The sequence below is a fragment of the Hydra vulgaris genome, chromosome 15, assembly GCF_038396675.1.
Source record: "Hydra vulgaris chromosome 15, alternate assembly HydraT2T_AEP".
NCBI classification, from domain to species: domain Eukaryota; kingdom Metazoa; phylum Cnidaria; class Hydrozoa; order Anthoathecata; family Hydridae; genus Hydra; species Hydra vulgaris.
In genome coordinates, this window is record NC_088934.1 from 26,720,177 (window position 1) to 26,742,280 (window position 22,104).

At 25.8% G+C, this 22,104-nt stretch overlaps 1 protein-coding gene across 1 annotated transcript; it reads right to left on the bottom strand.

Annotated features, from left to right (window-relative positions):
* Positions 1-157: 157 nt before the first annotated feature.
* LOC100204411 (DNA replication factor Cdt1) lies at positions 158-21,130 on the bottom strand. The gene is made up of 6 exons (XM_065820443.1): positions 20,157-21,130; positions 15,359-15,556; positions 14,841-15,066; positions 7,300-7,482; positions 594-939; positions 158-463 (listed from the first exon to the last, which is right to left on the bottom strand). Exons 1-6 carry the CDS (start codon positions 21,035-21,037, stop codon positions 294-296), a joined length of 2,004 nt encoding a protein of 667 aa, XP_065676515.1. The 5' UTR covers positions 21,038-21,130; the 3' UTR covers positions 158-293.
* Between the last annotated feature and the right edge of the window lie 974 nt (positions 21,131-22,104).

Sequence of the window (22,104 nt, forward strand, 5' to 3'; positions counted from 1 at the left end):
ATTTTGGGAACTATTACGCAAACTTTTATTTACTCTCAAATAAAGCAATGACGGGATTAAATAGGATAAGTTATTTGATTAGAATGTCCACATCAATCTCCAACGAGTTATTTAATCTATAGCGCAAGAATATCAACATGAATGACAACAAAAAAAGTTTTAATAAAAACATATCATTTATTAAAATTAAAATATTAATAAATATTTGTTTACAACCTTTAATAATTTAAGTTTTTGATTAATAAATTAATCAAAAAGCTCTCATATACAATTCTAAAATATAATGTTAAAAATTATACGGTTTTAAAATCTTGATTTTTTTTTGCAGTTAATAGCACATTCATGACATAATTGAGATCAACATCGCGCGCAAGTTTTATGTAAGGACACTTGCGCACTGAAACAATAGTAACCCAAGACGGAACAAGTTCTGCTAATGATCTTACTAGATCTTCACATTCACCTAAAAATCAATTAAACTTAAAATCAATAAATTTCTTTAATTTTTGAGTTCATTAAAAAAAAAAAAACCGTCCGTCCTGAAATATAAAGTAAAAAATTAATTTGTTGAAATTAACCACTAGTTTACTTACTTGGCGGAATAGCTGTTGCGTAACTTTCGCATAGCTTTAATAAACAATCTTCAAGAGTGATTGCAGCTTTTTTCTCAGCTGTAAAAAATGTTTTGAGTATACGAGCCATTTCAGGCAACTTTTCCATAAGAGCCATGCGTTTTATAACTACAGGATCACAAGTCAAAGCCTGTTCTATTTTCTTTTGCTCTTTAAGTTTAATTCTTTCTAAAAGCTCATTTGAAACACCCTTTAGACTCTTGATACTTGACTTAGTTTGAGTATTAGCTACAAAAAGATTTTCAACATCATTTTCCTCTTCTTTTGACAAAGATTTTCTCGCCACATTTTTAAGAGCTTTTTCAACCTTGTTTAAAAAAATACCGAATTTATAACCAATATTATTTATAAATAAATTCTTTAAGAAAATATAGAAGACACTTTTTATACTAGGTCTGTAGCCGGAACCTTTATACTAGATTTTTATGCTAGATAATGCCGGAACTTCAATAGCTTGCATGATCAATATTAAAATAACAATCTATATTTAAAAAGATTTTTTAAATAACTTTAGCAATATTTTCTTTTCAAAAATTTATTTTTGAAATATATTAATCACACAGGTCAACAAAAAATTTTTTTTCCCTGGTGCCGAGCAAACAATTTGTTTTTTGTACAGCATTTCTCATTTTGATTTCAAATATGCAACTCATTTTTCACCATCACGTCAAGTTGTTAAGACAAGTTGTTAAGATATTTGGGCTCAAATCTTTAGTATTTGGGATAAAGTCCCTAATATTGTCGAAAAAAAATTATTCAAAAGTATGTCTGGATCTCAAAAGAAGCGTATTTTCATAGAGATTTTAGAAAACATAAATATTTTTTCTTAAAATTTATTGACAAAAAAATTATGTGAAAAAAATGCTACAGACCCTTAAAAAAATTTTAACAAGATGTTTCTCAGCAATAAAACAAAAAGTATTTATTTTTATTACCAACATATAACATTTTAAAAACCTCTATGAAAATACGCTTCTTTTGAGATCCAGACATACTTTTGAATAATTTTTTTTTTGTGACAATATTAAGGATTTTACCCCAAATGCTAAAGATTTGAACCCAAATATCTTTACAACTTGACGTGATGGTGAAAATTGAGTTGCATATTTGAAATCAAAATGAGAAATGCTATACAAAAAACAAATTGTTTGCTCTGTACCAGAGAAATTTTTTTTTTGTTGACTTGTGTTATTACACTATAATGATGTAACAATTATAACACTGTAACTATGTGTCAATTATAACACTGTAACTATATATTAATTATAACACTGTAACTATCTATCAACTATAACATTATAACTATGTATCAACTATGATACTGTAACTTTGTATCAATTATCCCAGCCGGCACATCTGGTATTGTAAATAGCCACAGTATTTATCACGTATTATATAAGTATTAAATTCGAGTTCAATACCACGTATAATTAAAAATACGTATAATCGTGCCCGGTTTTGTTTAAATATAAACATTTAACAGTAAAATTAAATTTAATGTGCAGAGCGCAAGCGTACACTAAAACCACTTGATCAAAATTAAATTAAACAAGAAGTTTAGTGAAAATTTCTATTTCATTAATGCAACTTTTAGATAGAAATTATATTCTATAACTATATTCTGTCAGGAATATACGAAAAGCTAAATGAAAAGTCTTTATATAACTTATATGATATATGTGAAATGTTTTAGCAGAACGATTTTTTATCAAAAGGATCTCTTCAGAAAAGATATTCTTTTGATAAAGATCTCAAATGTATCTATGCTTTTTTAATAATATAATATTATATAATATATTATTAATATTATATTACTATGTTATATATTATCAAGTTCATTAATATATTATTAAGTTAAAGAAAAGATATCGTTCAGTTAGCAACTATTACAGTTATCATATGCTATTATTAAATGATGTTATCATTTACAACTCATCAGTGCAAACTGTAACGAGAATATATCTGTTATCACATAATATATGTGATAGTAGATAATAGACACACAAAAAAAACCAGAATTATAGATGGAATAAATCTATCTATACTTCTGTTTAATATATTGTTGTTGCTGTTGTAGATATACTTCCATTACAGTTTGCACTGATATTTTGGTATTAGGGTGATTCTAAAAACAATTTTTTTTGAAAATGACTGCTGGCACCCCCTGAATATGTTGTATATAATAAAAAAATGCTTGATTTAAACATTTTTTGATTAAAAAATATTTTAAGGGGTTGCTACCGACCCTCGAACATTAAATAGGTCCATAATATTACTAAAAAAAAGTTTTTCAAAAGTATGTCATATTGGGTTTCAAATTATATAAAAACTTTAAAAATAATTATCATTTTATAAAAAAACATCAAGAAAAAAAATTATAATAAAAAAGTCTTGTTAAATTCCTATTTTTCGTTCTTAGTTAAAAAATGCAACTTTATGTTCACTAAAATCTAAAATGATAATTTAATCATAAAACTATTCATATTTTTAAAATTTTTATATAATTTCGTTTCATTTGAGACCCAACATGATATACTTTTGAAAAATTTTTTTTTGATAATATTAATGTTAATATTATAAATTTGATAATATTAATATTAATATAATGACCATTTAATTTTTGAGGGTCTGTAGCAACCCCTAAAAAGATTTTTTATTCAAAAATTTTTTAAATCCAGTATTATTTTATTATATAGAACACATTCAGGGGGTGCCAGCAGACATTTTCATAAAAAATTGTTTTTAGAACCACCCTAGTTGGTATATGTAATAATGCTTGAGCAGACAATAAATACTGTTCAGCTAAACATTAACATGTATATCAATATACAATATATCAGTGGAAACTGTAAGTACAGTTTGCACTGATATGTTGATATACGTGATAATGCTACAAACAATATTTATTGTTCTGCTCAAGTATTATTATGTATACCAACATATACTAGAGATAATAATAATAGAGATAATAAATATATCTCCAGGAGTTAGATACAGTACTAGAGATATATCTATTATCACATATATTATATGTGATAATAAATATATCTCTAGTACTGTTTGCCCTGATATGTTGTTAAGTTCATTAGATGAATTGTTACCTGAAAATCTTTTGTCACCGGAAAACAAGTAAAAATGATTTACAAGTATTATCTTTCTGTAAAGTGAATATATATTCAAGTGATAGTCAAAATAGAGTATCAAATATTGTTGTCAAAAAATGAATGTGATTGGTAAACTTCTGTGACAGAGTAATTTAAAAAAATGAGTATTTATACAAATAATGCAGTTTTAAGAACTGATGCTAAAATTAGGTCAAATGCTTACCAATTGCATAAAAATAGGAACAGCATATAATTTTTAATAAACAGTTTAGATATGGTTCCTTCTTTTGCCATTGAGCCTGCCTAAGTGCAATTTGTTCCTTGAAGCTTGTCATCAATATCTTTATGTTGTGTGAAACTAAAATCTAAAATTCATATCAGCTTTGGTCGGAAACGACTGATTTTAAATCAAATGCTTGAAATTAATCCGCTGCTTAGTTAAAGTCCAAGAGGTCTTTTTGAACTAGAACATTGGAAGGCAACAGAATTTTGTCTAATTATTTTACATAGAAGAAATATTGTGTTCGAGAAAGTTTAAGACAATAAAGTTTACAACTGTTTGTTGCACTTGCTGTAACTGTAAGATTTTTAAACAGGGAGAATAATAATAACAAAAATTAATTATTGCCACTTGCTATTTATGGGTATCCATAATTCATTTAAGATCTGTAATTTTTAATGTTTATAACTTGTTTCATATTGTTGATGGTTTAAATATTAAAGTTGTTCTGTAAATGATACATCTGCATTTAAATTTGAAAACTTACAGTATTTAAAAAAAAACACACAAGAAATGCAAAATATAATGCAGCTAAATGATTTAATGGACTTTTAAACCCTTCAGGATAAAATATAAAATGTACAATGAGCAAAATTTTAGTTAAAAAAAAAAATACTCTGTTTAAAAATGAAATCTTTACATAGAGAGTATTTACATAGAAAGATGGAATCTCTATGTATTGTAAAGTAATGAAAACACTTCTTAGTGAGGGAGAGAAAAAATGTTTTATTATTGTTATAAGCAATAATCTTGCAGTTTCTTAATAACATCAGTTTTTTAAAAACTTAACTAAAATTATATATACCCAATAATAAATACAAAATAAACTCACTAATTTAGATATACATTGAAGTTAATATTTAAATTTATGTATTTATTGTATTTATGTTAAGTTTGTTAATGATATGTATATTATTAAAGCTGCTATCAATAAAAATTTTATTAAACAAACAAAAATTAGAAATTTTTATATTGTTATTCATCTTTGCTTTTACATATCCAGTTATATAGTGTTATACAAAGTATTGAGTTCTTCGCTGTTTGTCTTATTAAGGATGACAATGATAAAATGCATTCAGATTTAAGTAAGAACTTTTCCTTTGGTTAAATTAATTTCTTTTTTTCTGATATAGATTTGTTAATTTTGGAAGAATTATCAAAAAACATCAGAAGTTTTGTTTTTCTTAGAAATCGTCCTGCTTTATGATGTACCACCAAATAAAATGGATTTCAATTGTTTGCCTAATAATGTCATTTTAGAATATTACGTTGTATAGTGTATTTTTAGTTGTATAATACAAGGTAAATTATACATTAGTATACTAGTAGAGGATTTTGGTGAAATTTTGTTATTATATTTGTTATAAATTAATATAAGATGTTTTTTGATTATATTATAAAAATTGTAATATAGATGTGCATATTGAACACTGTACAAGTTAATTTAATAAAATTTTCAAGTAATAGTTTTTGTTATTATTTTTAGAGCCAATGCGAGTTTGCGTTTGTATTACATGTAACAGAAACACATTTCAGAAGTGTGTTATGTGTCTAATAATCTATGCATCTAAAACATATTTCTGGTATGTGTTCTACTCAGTAAAATGGCTAACATAAATTTGCCAATAAGACATATTCTAAAAAGTTTTAAATGCACATTTGATACCAAGAAAACAATGTATTGAATAATATCTAATTACTGTATTTTAGGCTTATTTAGAAGAGTTTCAAATGTGAATACTCAGTAGGATTTGCATTGCATACTCATTTTTAAACGCATCTGTAGTGTATTTCTAATGTGTGTTTAAAATGATAAAATGGCTAACATACCAGAATGATGTGTATTCTAAAAAGTTTTAATTGCACATTTACAACTTAATGTGCCGGCTGGGATAATACTATAACCATGATCAATTATAACATTGTAAATATGTATCAACTATAACACTGTAACTATCTATCGATTACAACATTGTAACTATGTATCAGTTATAACACCATAACTATGTATAAATTGTAACACTGTAACAATGTATCATTTATAACATTGTAACTTTAATTCTAATAAAAATACATTTTTATTAAAAAAAAAATTAAATAAATGGTACAAGTTAATAAAAAAAGAAAAAGAAAGATGAGTGCATTTACTAAACAACTAGAAAATATATTAAAAATCTGCTTGAGTTTAAGACATGTGTATGTATGTAATTGCTTACATATGATGGACTTTAAAAAATGACCTACAGTACTCATGACCTAAAATCACATCATTGAAAAATTGAATAAAAAATATAAAGCAGAAATGTAACATTAAATAAGGAAAAATTAACATAGTTAAAGTTCATATTAAAAAAATGTTTTTGAAATCAAATAAATTTTTTAGCAATGTATTGTAAAAAGACTGGCTTAAAATCTGAATTTTCACAGTTGTGAATTTTTACAGTTTGGTATCAAGACCATTTACATAGATCATCCAGGTCATATTTTAAAACTCCTGATGTTAAGTTTATTGACACCATTTTTGTTTACACGTTTTATCGGCATCGTATTTATGTGCCGATATTCTTAATGTTTTATGTTAGCCACAAGGCATGTAGTTTTTATATAATAAAATATATAATACAAGTGATATTGAATCATTAATTATTTCCTCCATCATGGACAATACGAAGATTTCAACACCTGAAAACTGTTTCGATAAAATATCCAGAAAAACTCTGGATAATGTTTTCCCTTATTTTCCCTTAAGCTTTACTTTTAGCTGAGTTGTTTATAATTTTTTTTTGTGAAAAAGCTTAAAAAACAAATATATTACAAAAATATATATGTTATATATAAAAACTTATATATAAAGAAAATGTTTTGGATATTCAGAAAAACTTAGTGTAAAAAATATTCGGAATTTCGGAAATATCCGGAAAAAGATAATCACTGCATTTAAAAACATTTTTGAGAGGCAAAAATATTAACTTTTAAAAACTTTTTATTTAATGACTGTTGACAACCTGTTTTGTTAAACCCTAAAAGATTTAAGCTTCAATTTAAATGCATTTCAAAGCAAAAACACAAAAGGTATTTTGGTCTATTTTTATGCAGTCACCATATTATAAATGGTAAACATATTTTGTATATCAACAATATAATATCTACTATATATTCAAAATCAAAGAATTAAATCATGTTAATAAGTCATGGAAAAAATTTCAAGTATTGTATCAAATTAAATATTACTTCTAATATAATAAAAAACTAAAAAAAGTTTAAAATAAGAAACACATTTTACCTTGCAAGACAAATCTTTCTTGTTCTGTAATAAAATATCAGCTGCACTTGAGTAGCATTTAAGAACAGGTGCACTAGGCAATAATGATAATTCAATATCAGGAACAGAATCTAGTTTGAAGTTAGGATGCCATCTTTGAACATCATTATTATCCACATTTATGTTTAACTGTTGTAAAAACTTCTAAACAAATTTTTTTTTTGAACAACGTGCTTAGCTTTTCAAAAACAACACATAAGTAATGGTAATGACAGGAATATTAATTATAAAATATACTTTTTTGTTTCAATATTACTTTATATACTTTTATTTATATATTATTGTTACAATAATATATCCATATTATATCTTATATATATATTTTTTATATCTTATATCTTTTATATATCTTATATCTTTTATATATATTTTATATCTTTTATAGATATCTTATATCTTTTATATATATTTTATATATACTTTTATATTTAACTTAGAGGATTTAAACAAGTTTTTTAATTATATGTTTATAAAATATTTTTCAAGATGGTTTTTTCATTTGGTAGTTTTTTCTTACTGAATTTCAAAATTCAGAAGCTGTATTTTAATACTCATTCCCTAATCTGTTTTAAAATTAATTTCAAATGTTCGATCAGTTATTTTTTATATCTATGCATAAAAATTTATTTACTTTTTGTTAAAAAAAAAGTGTATATGTTAAAACATAAAAAAAGTGATATATCTATGTATAGAAATTTATTTGCTCTTTGATAGAGTGTAAAAATATAACATAATTATCACAAATGAAAAAACTTTATTACTTATTGAGTTGTTAATGACACTGTTGAGGATTTTCCAAAAGTCTCTTGAGTCCAACCTCTGAGATAATTAATAAACTGAGAATGTTGGAGCTTAGCATCAGAAGCACTTATTTGCATTGATTTTTTGCAATAATAAAAAGGCGTTTGTTCTCAAAAGTATTTTTTTCCTTTTGAAAAAGATAAAAAATAAACAAAATACACATAGAAATAGCAACTGCATAAGGCAAAAACCATGGAGTAGAATGAGCCTTTACTTGAAACCAACAAGAATAAATAAAAGCTTCTACGCCTGTCTGTGCAAAGATACAGAAAAGTGTAGAAGCTGTAGGTCTATTCAGGAGTTTATTATCAACCCATAGAAAATCACAAAAAGAATCCCAGTCAGCTTTAAGGTAGTAGTAAGTAGTACGATGATAGGTTGAGTCTATAGAAATACGAGATAAAGGATTTATAGAGATTATTGCATGGTCCGATCCACCTAAAGGAGAACAAGGAAAAACTGAACACAAGCTAGGGTCAGAGACAAGACACAAATCAAGAAGTGAAGGTAAGTAAAGGTAAAGTTTCTCAAATTTTTTCTCTGCACAGCGGTCATGTTCGCCAAGATTCGTGTTTCAGAGTTAAAGAGTTGAGAGAGGGTTGTAACCACAGCTAAAGTAGCCTCCTAGACTGTAGTGCTAGTGTTGAAAAAATGTTGAAAGCAGTTACTGATATATATTTGCGTCAAGCTTAATCTTTGAATGAATGAACTTTTGATCTTTAGCTTGCTATTTTAGTTTATGTGATGAAAACGAAAAATCAAAACATAAACTTTTCCAGAAAGTTTTGTTTCTTTTCCATTTTCCTTTTGACTTTTAAAATAATACAAATAACGATTACAATAACTTAATAAAAGTTTTATTAAGATCTTTTTAATGTAACCCATAGTAAATGTAACATGTTTTTAAACATAATTTTTTAAATTAAACTTAATGATTTTCTAGTATTTAAATCAAAAAAATTAAAATAGTAGTAAATACGTTTATTAAATACTTATGTTTTTTATTCGAATAGTTAATCAAATACACTATTTTTTATATTTTACTTATTATGCAATTTAATATATGTAAATATATTATGTAATGTAAATATTGATTAAAAATTGTTTAAAGTATTTAAACATTTAATTACTATTTATTTAAAACATTAATAACTACTAAAATTGAATTTACTAAAATATAGTTAATAAATATTTAAAATACTTTGAACAATTTTCAATAATTATTTACTAATAGCGTGGTATTTTCAAAAAAAGCATTTATTAAAGTCTTTAGTTAAATAGTTTTCTTATCATAACTAAAGTCCACTGGTAAATTCATGTATTCAAAATTTTATCAACTCCAATTATATCAACTCCCTATCTAAGGATAAAACTAAACAAGATAAATACAAATGATTAAAATGATGATTGAAAAAATGATGACTAAAAATAATTGTTGCCAGTTTTAACTAGGAGATAAGAAGAGGGGAGGGGGAGAAATTAAAAACAAACCCCTCCCCCTTCCTCCTTAAGGTGGTTAAAAAAGGAAATAAAGTTGAAATTTTTCAAATTTTCAGTTTACTTTGTTTAAGATAATTATTACTGAATTCATTTCTAAAATCTGTTTTTAAGTAAAAAAAAACACAAAAGGTTTATTTTATAATTAAGCAAGGTAATTAAACATATTTTGCATAGCAACGGCCCCTAGCAACACACTTTTCTTTCTTGCTTTGGACTAATTTTTGTATACTTGGCATACTTTTAAAAAGTTGAACTTTAGTATGATGGTCAAGTCTGTTCTATACTGTTGATTAAAATAAAACAAACAAACAACATTTACTTTCAGTGTTATATATCAGCTTTTACAGAGCACTTATTTATCTCTAGAGATAATAAAACTTTTTATGTATATTTATTTTTATTGATAAATTTGTTTATAGATTTTAGTTGGGATCAATAATGTAATTTGGTCCAAAAAGTGTCCAAAAATGTGTTAATGATGAAATATACTCTAGAAATCAAAGTAAATTCAGCTATTTTGATTTTGAACAAGGAACATCTAGTCTTAAACATGTTTTAAAATATCTTAATATACCACACAGTGGTAAGACTGTAACCGGTTCATTGAAAAGGGACAGGCGTTGTGTTTGCAATATGGAGAGAAAAGAAAATACTTTAATAAAAAAAAGAAATCTATTAAATAGAATTTTCTAAATGCTGGTTTGATGAAGAACAAGAACTTGAAGCTAAAAAATTGTGTGCTTTTAGGAAGTTTTTAGACTTCTTTAGTTTTTTTGTTTTTAAAATGTTGTTTTGTCATTTTTCACTATTTACCTTTACGTGAAACAAGATATATTAGGATTGGTTTAAGATATGGAGCTACTATTTTCAGCATTTGCAGTAATCACTTAGATCTGGAGACTGAACTAAAATCAAGACGTAAGGTGCTTTATTTACAGTGTTATTATTCATTGTTCATAATTTTTTCATTTAAACCCCCCGAAAAGTGGTATAAGTCATAGAAAACTCAAAAATTGGCCTCTCTACTTGTGCAATGAACATCATTTTAGTTCAGGAACTAGATAATATAAGTGAAATTATCTGTGTAAAATTTTGAGAGAAATAGACATTTTATGTTTGAGTTTTCTTGTTTCATTCATGTGTACAATTTTAGGCCTTTTTGGGCTAAAACTTGATATGTTTTACAAAAAATTTCAAAATTTCAAATTTTTTTTGTTAACTAGTAACTAAAATTCATTATTGGAACTATTTTATTTAATATTCTGAAAAAAAAAATGCAATTTGACAAAAAAAAATTTATTTCCTGGTAAAGCGGTATCCTCAAACCTAAAACCATTAGGACTTATTAAAAAATAAACATATACGCATTGAACCGAGATGAAACATCAAAATTGTACAAATGGGTTTAAAAAAATTCAAATTAACAAACAAAAATTCAGAAGATCATTTAATATTAATAAAATATCTTTTAATAGCAGTCTTGCACACTAGTTTTCAAGCAGTTCTTTTTTTTTTTTTTTTTCCTGTTAAACCGAGCTTGCTGATATCAGTATGATAAACAGACACTTTTAAACATTTTTGATGAGGTATTTATATTGCACAGTCCACTAATGCCAAGGATTACATCATAAACTTGCCTTTAGGCAACTACAGATTCTGTTCCAAGATTTTATACTAAAACATTTGAGTTAACACTAAAATCTCGCTTAACTTATGCATCCATGTGTTAAAATTATTAAAATTTAGCTATGTATCTTCTCCTATTATTTATTTGTTAAAATCATCTAAAAATTCCATAGTGAAATCAATATTTTTAAAACATTCCTGTTTTGACGATGCCAAATTGTGTAAGCGAGAATACCAACCAGTAACTTGTTCAGGTTGGATTGATTTTATCAGCCCAAATTCACGTAAAAACGATGCTAAAGAATTAAAACACACCTTTGCTTAGTCAATTTGATAATAACACTTGGTCATCATTTGGTTGATAAAGATTAGTCAAACAGACAACCTGATGATAACCTTTCGTGAAAATGATGTCTAGTAGCGTATTTTTGTAGAGAATGCCCTTTTAATTTAATGACTATAACAACCAAACAATGAATGCATTCAAATTATGTTGAATAAGCAAAAATGCAGGGCAATAAAAAATACAGTATGCCTTTGGTGGTGCAATAAACATAATTTTGAGATCATAACAGTCCTTAGGTCAAAAAGTTAACTGTTAATGAATTATTTGAATGAATTAAATTTATTAGATGAAATTTTATTTTAAAATAATTAAAAATGCTAACATCTCTTTGAAAGTCTGAATAACAATAGCACAAGTTTATAATTGGTGGGACAAACATTGCATAGAGAGCATCATATTTTTAAAAGAATTTAGAAATTATAAAAAAAAAAAAGAATAGAAATATTCATACAATAGAGGCAAAAATGACAAACAATTATTTATTTTAAAAGGCAATCAGTATACAAACAACACAGTGAGAAAAAAGTAAAAGTTCACAAAAGTTTGAGTTGAGTTTTAATCAAAAACAGCTATAAAAAGATTTACATAAATACAATACCAATAAATGGTTTGAAGCAGAAAGTTCTGGAATCAGAGAGAATGTCACATTTGAAAATACAGAAGGGTGGCTTAAAAGTGTTGAAAATAATGCATTTCTGGATGAATAGAAAAAGCTTATGACTTTTATAAAATGCTGTTGCAGCATGATTAATGAAAAACAATTCTTTTTGTTTTTAAACAAACATTTTTTTTTTTTTTAAATAAATTATTCAAATCTTTTTCTTATTTATTTATATCATCTAGAATGTCATTGTCAAAATTTTTTTTTTTTTACTTTCAATGCTCTTAACATTAAATTGCTATTCTAATATATCATGATAATCAAAACTTATTTTAAAAATAAGAACTTATTTTAAAAATGATAACTTTTGCACCCAAAACACAATTCACAAAAAATATACCTAAAAAAGCTAAACAAAGAAATGAAAAAATTAGTTAGAGTTAATCAATTGGCAATGCAGACCTAACTGTCAACTTAGAAGTGTTTGAGGTTGGCAAAAAATTGTTGACTTTGTTTCTATGTCTTTAAAACTTAGTTAAAAGTAAAAACTCTTCTTGTACATTTTTTCTGCCAACCTTATTTTTTCTAATGCAAAAAAAAAAAAAAAAATGAATTCAAAAAAAGTTTCAACCCCTTCCTCATCCCTGGCGCCACTCTGTGGTAAGAGGAAGAGGGGGAGGAGGGGAGGGGTTGCATTAGTATAAAATTTTTTCAACATTAGTTTGTAATTGTTATTTTTTAAACATAATATCTTTAATATTTAAATATTATTTTTCAATTATCTTGTTTGGTGGAGTTTAAAATAGCGTAGTTTACTGTTATTATTTACAGCTTAAGTTATAGTTTTAAAATTTTTTAAACATGATTGTGAAAGTTTTACAAATGCTAGTAACTCCAAATTTTCAGGGTACATTTAGAGTTTTATTAACTGGGGTTTCTACCACGTTTGTGAAAAACAGATAATTATTCAATTTTTTCAAAAAATAGTAAAATGAAGTACCCAAAAAAAAAAAAATATATATATATATATATATATATACTTAAAGTAAAAATTGAACTTTTATTGAGGTACAAACCCCATACAACACAACAAGTAAAATTTCCTAGAAACTTCAAATCAAAATCTTTATCAGAAGTTGAAAAAACGTGTTTTATGTATCGCACAGTATTAAAAAAAACCACCGAGAAAAACACTTATAAAGATTGCATAATAAAAAATTCATAAAATTATTATAATTCTAAAGTCACTAGAAAAACATGATGCCCCTTCTGAATATTTTTTGTCAACGAACCTTTTTTTCATAACTTTCACTTTAGTTGGTATAAGGTATCAGCAGAAATTTTTTTGTTGAAACCTAGTACGGAAGTCTTTTTTGTCTTATATTAATTATCAAAAAAAACTTCTTTACTCTTGAAAAACTTGCAATTGGTAATGAGGCTGTAGTTTTGGGTATATAACTGTTTTTTTAATTCACGTTTTCTAATTGTGCAACAAGTCAATTTTTATATAACAGATGCAAGCAAACTTGTATTGAAAATAGTTTTTAAGCAAGCATGCAAATATAACCATAAAATGTGGTATTATTAGCACCACCCTTTAAGCTGTGAAACTTATCCTAATTTTTTTTTTGAGCACTGACAAAATATTAGGCGAACAGGATATTTTTAGAGCTAAGTTTTCTCCAAAAACTTGACTATACAGCTAAAAAACCAATAAAAAAATTTGTTACTATGGTAGTTGCTAGGGAAGTTTGAAAAACTATAGTGCACTAAACTGTAACTATTTAAAAAACTAAATTAGTTTACAACAAACTGTTTCTACATAACTAATCTCTGTTAAGTTCATCATTAAAATTGACAAAAAAAATTTTTGGAATTTTTTTGATTTTTATGGGGATCTGCTACCTTAAGTTTTTATAACATTAATAACATAAAACGCGTTTAAAATAAAACAAATTAAATACAAACGTTTAAATTAAAAAAAAAATAAAAAATGCACAAGCATGCATATCAGTAGACCAAACGAGTAAGGTCAGAGAAAAAAAACATTAGATACCATGTTTTTTAACATAATTTATTTGATTGCTTATTTTTTTTTTTTCTTAATTATATTATAATTAAGAAAAAAATAAATAAGCAACCAAAAAAAAAAAAAAAAAAAAAAAAAATCTTCGCAATTAGTTTTTTCTTTAAAAAATCTCGAAATTATTTTTTAAAGAAAAAACTAATTGCGAAGATGTGAAAACCAATCCCAATTTGCGATCGCGATATGCTTAATTCGAGCCCTGTAATAATATAATATTAAGTAATCAAATAATATATTATATATTAAATAATCAGTTTTTTTATTATTTCAGTCATTTTCCTTATTTGTAAATTTAAATATTAAAAGAAAATTCAGATAAAATATATTTTTATTAAACTTTGTAAACAATTAAATTTAATTAGTCAGGAATCTAACAAAGTTTTAAAATTTATTTTTGCAAGAATCTCTACAAAAAAATCTGTCTGATTTAGTACTTAATAATTATATTAAAATATTACACACAGAGACACACATACACTACAATAGTGTTTTGTAATATTTGTAAACGGTGTTAATAATATTGCAAAGAGAAACAAACAAACCTGATGATGCATTTTAGTTATATTTACAAGAATATTTTCAACTTTCAAACGCCTTGTAATCAGTACTGAAGGAGTAATAATATTAGAAGATGTTACATCTTTGAAATTTGCTTCGATTGTCAAATGATAATCAACAGGACTGAACTTTTGAAGAATCTCTTGACGAAAGACATATCCAGTTGGATAGACTGTTTTTATTGATGCTAAATGCTTTAAGCTAAACTCCCTAAAAATAATTTTTCTTATTAGTATAATAAATTTTGAAACAGTACTTTAAAAGAACTTATACGCCATAAAAAACTTATAAATTTTTTTTCTTATTAAAAAAAACACAATTTTTCAAGTTTAAAAAGATTTGAAATAATTTTACAATATACAAACAAACTTTTGAAAAAAGTAACATGCGCTGGAATAACAAAACTGTTCTTATGATAAAATTTTAGTTGATTTATTTGGTTTTTGTAAGTTTTGTTATTTTGAAAGTCAATTAATAAAAGCACCAAAATAATTGATCTTACCTTCCATTCATTGATTGGACAGACTTTTTAAGCCTATCAAATGTACAGACTTCCTTTCTTTGATTCAAAAGATACAATATTGAATCTACACAGCGTATTATTTCAAGTATAACTTTATATTTATTGGGAAGATTTAATGATTCTGACACGCTCTTTTGAAGAAGATGTTTATACTTTAAATAAGCTGGTTGATTAAGCCTAAATCAAAAAAAAATTGAAACGTTCAAAAATAAAATTTTGTTTTCTATAAAACCAATAGCTGTGGTATGGTTAAATAGTTATGGTATGTGGTTCCATGGTTAAAAATAAAAATTATTTTAATCAAAAAATCTGATGTCATATTTATTTTAAAAGTCTAATTTAAATAATCTCTATGCTGTGTTGTCTGCTTTTCTTAAAAACTTTTATTTTTAAATAAATTAATCTGCCTCTTTATTTCAAGAAAACTCCTTAATCATCTTAACCTTCTTTTGGAGAAAAAGCTGATATGGTTATACTTTTTGAAAAAACCTCACCCTTATGTAAAAAGTTGCAAAAAACCTGAGGTAGTTAAAACTTTTCAATGCTCATCTTTGATTTGTACAGAAATTGTAAAAAAACGATTGATTGCCTATTCTGTGCATTATCGAAACCACAATTTCAATAATATATATTATAACTAACTCACTATTTTGTTTACTATTATTACTGATTACTGTTGTTAATTATTTATTTACTGTTTATCGTTTGATTATTTTACTTTTGATTTTCTATATTTTCTATACTATAATGGTAATTTCTCTTCTGTAAATACTTTTTCTACCTAAATTATGAAAATTTATCAGAATTGCAAGTTTTGCAACAAAAAAATAAAAAGTATTCATAGAGCCATCCAATTCAACTATTACTAATTTAGAATTTAAGCAAAATGTATTCTAATTGACAAACATAGATGCATTCTGCTTTTAACAACTCTTCTGAATGGTCTTAACTGCATTCATACAATATGCTTTTCTGCATGCTCTCTGATCTGGAAATTAAGTTGACTTTTTGCCTGCAAGAATTCTCCTAATATAAAATCTCATGAAGCCAATGATTACAAAAAATTATTTAGAAACATAAACAATGTGTTTTATCCAACAACTAAATGCAAATACCTTAAATACATTAATAAACTAAATAACTCTATAACCCTTATACAGAAATTACCTCTATCATAATATTTTTTAAATAACTCTATAACCCTTATACAGAAATTTACCTCTATCATAATATTTTTTTCCTTCTATTTCATATCAACGATCTCTCTAGTCTTGTTAATACTATCAAAACCATGGTGATAGGAATAACTCAATCTAATTTATATGCAGAGGATTCTAATATAACTGACATTACCATACAAGGACTTAACATTAAGCATTTTTCAACAAAGTCAAAAAAAAAGAGGTGCACTTCTTTACATGAATTCAGGTCTTAATTACATAATTCATAGTGATCTCTAAATTTATGCCTCCAAACTTCTAGAGTCAAACAAATAAAAATTAGACTTATAGGCGATTTCAACATAAATTTATTGAATCATAGAGTATAAAAAGTTGTTTCTAATTATTTTGAATCTCTCATTCTCTACTTCCTATCATAGTTCTTCCAATGTGTATAACTGCAAAAACCCGCTTTAATAGTTTGCTTAACTCAGTAGTTATGTTTTCAGAGTGATCAGAGAAACTTGTTTATTGATTCAATTCTTTTTTGTCACTGGACTGAGGAAAACATTTCTTTTGAAAAAAAAACCACGGTTTTTTTAAAATTAAAAGTAGATTATTTAATTTAATTAAAAATTTAATAAAATAAAGAAATATAATTGTTTTGAAACCTATGTAAAAAAAATTTTTTTTTACCAATTTATTGGCAAAATTTACTGGACAATTAACAAAAATAAAATAACGGTAAGTTAATAAAAAAAAAGAAGGTAAAAGCTTAACTCTACATGCAACTACATGTATTTTGTTCATGCATTAGAAATCCTAATAATTGCCAAAATCCCTCTGGGGTTGCTAATCAGCCCTATTAGAACTTTTTTTTAGAAGTTCGAACTTGAACATACTCGAACTATTCGGGAAAAAAGTTTGAACATTTTCGAACTTTTTCTAATTTACTAAAACATGCAAGATAAAAGGGTACAAGTTAAAAACAATACTGTTTATTTATCTATTAAAACTGCTTATTTTTTAAAAAAAAAAACTGTTTATTATTGAGAACGACTTCTCATTTTCACTACATTTAACTTGAAAAATTTGTCTATTTTAGAATAAACAACAACACTCAAAAGAGCCATTTCCTTTTTAATGAGGTTAGATCCGGGTTCGCCTTTGTCTACTGTCATTTGAAAATCAGATGTTTTAATGACACAATTAAGTTTTTGAGCTAAAGTCAATTTAATGTTAGTATTTTTCATATCACCAGTTATATTACTGTTATTGACTTCTCCATCAGCATCAGAGTCTTCTCGCTAGACTGGAATAATCTTTGGATGGGGTTGGTAGCGGGGTTTGCTAGGAAGTTTCTTTTTATTTTATTCTTAAACTGATCATCTTGATTCAAAACATCTGGGTTTAATAAATATTTTATTAGATATATTAACTTTGTTTCTCCTTTCAACAATTCTTCTTTCTGATTGCTGTTTTACAATTTGACTAATTGGCATGTTGGCTTCATCCAAAAATTTCCCAGATAAATTGAATTATAAATTCTGAAGACAATAAACCACCATCATATTTGGAAAGTGCTTCAATAGCTAGTTTGAGCAGCTTTAGGGCAACACAAAGGTTATTAACTTTATCAAGTTCATTATTAGAAAGAAAAAAGTCTGTGTTTTTGCTAATTAAAGCTATTTTTATTTCGTTTTGGACTTCCAAAAACCGTTCTAACATAGCAATTGTGCTGCTCCACCTTGTCCTGGAATCACAAATCAAAGCTTTCTCTTTTTCAAATGCTTTAACAATATTTGGCTGAAGATCATCATCATTTTTTACAGGTGATCTACAAAACATTTGTACTAATTTTTTCAAATTTTGACCACCAGCTCTTGAAATTCAGTTTTCAATAAGGTACCAAATTTTCAGTAGATATTTGAATTGTTTCAACATAATCAATCGAATTTTCATCTTCTTCCTCACTATCACCATCATCATCTTCATTAACATCTTCAATTGAATCATTAACTTCAATAGTATCACCAACTTCAATGGTTTCATTAACTTCATTGTTATTACCAACTTCAATGGTATCACTAACTTCAATGGTATCAACACTTTCATTGTCAAAATTATCAATTGGTCGTGCAGCACTTTTTTTTAAAAAAAAGCACATCAATTACGCATAAATGGATAGCATGATTGAAACACATTTGATGTTCAGGTTTAACGTCAATTTTTTCATCAAACTGGCTCCATCTGTAACGGAGGCAACAATATCTTTGTCTATATTTGAACCAAATGTTAGGCTAAATTTGCCATTAGTTAAAATGACTTTTTGTAATGAAGCAATTACTTGTTTCTTGATTATTTCAAAGTATTCCATCACTAAATCACAAACAGTTAGATGACTTTTGGGCAAATTATATCCTTGAGCACAAAATGCTGATTGTAAAACTTAACTACTACCAATGCTTGTAGAGCTTGTCTTGTAATAGTGCTTAATTAAGTGTCTTGTAATAGTGCTTGTTGTTGAGCCAGGGTTTTTTAATAAAACTTTACAAATTTTACATTTGACTTGTTGCAGCTCCTGTGGAAATTCAAAATAATCCCAAACCTCAGATCTTCTGGATGTCTAATGTATTTGAAAGTAGCCATGTTTTATTTTTACTTAATATTTTAATTTTTTCCAAACATAAATAAACAGTGGTCAAACGGTCGCTGTTTGTTTAATTTTTAACGCAAAAAAACTGACACATGAATTGCAATGGTTTTACATGTTACGTTATTATGTTCGTATTTTTAGAGTGACCACACAAAACACTGTTTTTCTAAATTTTGAATAGCTACAAATAAATCAAAAAAGGAAAGAACATTGTTTTCAAAAAATATAACAGCTTCAAACACTAATTTTTATTTATTCTATCTGCATTTATCGAAATGACTGCAAAGGCATTTCTTCTGAAAGTTCAAACTTTTAAGCGAAAAAAGTTTGAACCTGAACGTTGAAATTTTGGTGTAAAGTCCTGAACGTTGAAATTTTGGTGTATTGAGGCCCTACTCTCTTAAACTATAATTTTTTACAAAAAATTATTTGTAAAAAATTATATTTTTATTTTATTTAAAAATTAATTTGTAAAAATTTTTTGTAAAAAATTATAGTTTAAGAGAGTAGGGCCTCAATTTTCTGTAATCTGGTAAAACTTTTTTTTATAAACTTTTGAAGTTTTTTTTAAATTGTATATGTTTTTCATACATAGACTGTACCTTCCCAAACCAATAGTCAATTTATATACTAAAACCCATACACATAGCTATTTCAGTTCAGTTTTACATAAAATATACTACAATTAGTGCATATAATGCATGTATGTATAACTTGTAGTGATAATGTGTATCAAGGGTTGCACATTACATCGCTAATGAACTATTAGTAATGATGATGCAATAATGAAATATATAGAGATAGGCAAATGTGCATACACACATAAAATAAATATCAATTATATGTTAAAATTCGAATATATATATATATATATATATATATATATATATATATATATATATATATATATATATATATATATATATATATATATATATATGTATATATATATATAAAATACTTTTCTTCTGCATCATTCACATATAAATTGGTATCCATCTTTTTGTCTGTCATTGCTTTTTCATCAATGCACATGTTATTTTGCAATAAATGAGCATATTTATTACGAAGTCCTGATTTAGATTCTGCTTTTTTATTCAACGGGGCTATAGCAGAATCAACTTCAATTATGCCAGAATATTGTGTTAAGTTACATTGTTTTGAAATATCAGCTACTTTCTCAACATTAAAATTACTTTGCAACAACTGAGCAATGTTTTTGTGTTGTTCTAATTTGAGTTCTTCTTTTTTATTTAATAATGGTATTGTTGTTGAATCAATTTTTTGTGAGTTAGATACTTGTTTTTTATTGTATATTTCACCGCATGGCTTAGTTAACCCAGCCTTTAATAACTTAGACCTTTTACTAAATAAAGTCATTTTTGCTTGTTCATTTATAGCAGAAACTGTTTTTAACCTTCTTCTTGTAAAATTAGTTGCCAAACTAGTAAAATCTTTGGATTGAAAACATTTGACTTCATTTTTATTACAGTTTGGTAGACTATCATTATTATTGCTGATTGATTTAGAAATTAGTTCTTGATTAAGTATTTCTAATCCTTCTGTTGTAGATTTTCTTTTTAAACTTACGTCAATTTTAATTTTAGGAGAGTAGCGATTATCAATTAATATTGTATCTTCAATTTTTTGAACACTTTTTGATGAGTCTTTGAACAAATCTAATACTTCCAATTGAGGTTTATTTTTCAAAAAAGTTCTATGGTTTCGAATATTTGGCTCAATTATTGTAGTAAAATCTAATTTTCTTTTTTTTGACGGCTGCATCAAAATATCATTTTTACGAGCTGTGAAAAACTGATTTAAAGTTGTTTGTCTATCCATTTTATGTTTAAGTTTTAATGCACTATCCTTTAAGTTATTGTTTAGTAATGGTTGAAAGTTTAGCGCGGGAAATTTTATTTCTGGTTTATAAGCCCAACTGTAGCCGTATTTCGGTAAAATACACACACTAAAGAATACAGAATACAAAACTTTTATTCTTAAACATCAAAAAAAGCATTTTTGTGAGCACCAAGTCGATAAAAATATTTTCGATAAATTTAAAATTTCATCGATAAATTTTAAAGTTCATCGATAAGTTTTAAATTTCATCAACAAATTTTAAATTTCATTGATAAATTTTAAATTTCATTGATAAATTTTATTCTCGGATGAATGGAGGAGCTCTTCCGGCATTTTTAAATTTTAGAATTAAATTTTAAAGTTCTGCGTTTGCATACCTCAAAACTTGTTATTACAATACGGTTTCGGTAAAAATAAGTTTTTCGATACTGTGGCGATATGTTTTCGGTAAAAAAAATCCTTTGCGGTTACAAAACAATTAATTAATTGTTTGTACGTTTTCGGTAAAATATAATAAGTTGTCAGAACAATGTAGCAGATAAATAACATTTTGCTTCAATTTGCTTTGAGTTCAAAACTGTTTCAGCACAATCAAAGTAAAAATATTGGAAATATTTTTGCTTTGATTTAGTTTCAACCAAAATATTAAAAATTTTATAAAATTTTTAAAAACTAAAAATGCACAAAAATTAGGTCAAAAGTAAACTGCAACAAAAAAGACCTTACAGTTAAAATTGTTGGTACGTTTGATAATGATAACAGACTACGACAGTTTTTGTTTAAAGAATAAATTTGATTTTAAATAAATGGTTTTCATAAAAGTAAGTTTTTGTATGTACTACGTATACTATAATAAATAAAATGCGTCAATAAAAAAATTGTTGCGATATTATGCCATTACTTTCCATGCCATTACTATGCCATCCTTTCACCATAAAAATACGCTAAATAAATTACAACTAAATAAGAATACTACAAAAAATATTCTTAACCCCCCCCCCCCTCCTCCCCCAGGAAGCAATTTGTATTACTAGAAAAGTCAGGAG

What these genes read in the sequence shown, in the direction of transcription:
- LOC100204411 (XM_065820443.1), bottom strand. Translation starts at nt 21,037, where the DNA reads ATGGATAGACAAACAACTTTAAATCAGTTTTTCACAGCTCGTAAAAAT. An exon ending in GTGAATGATGCAGAAGAAAA is followed by an intron (nt 15,557 to 20,156) that starts GTATTTTATATA and finishes TTTTTGATTTAG; the next exon opens with GCTTAATCAACCAGCTTATT. An exon ending in CGCAACAGCTATTCCGCCAA is followed by an intron (nt 464 to 593) that starts GTAAGTAAACTA and finishes ATTGATTTTTAG; the next exon opens with GTGAATGTGAAGATCTAGTA.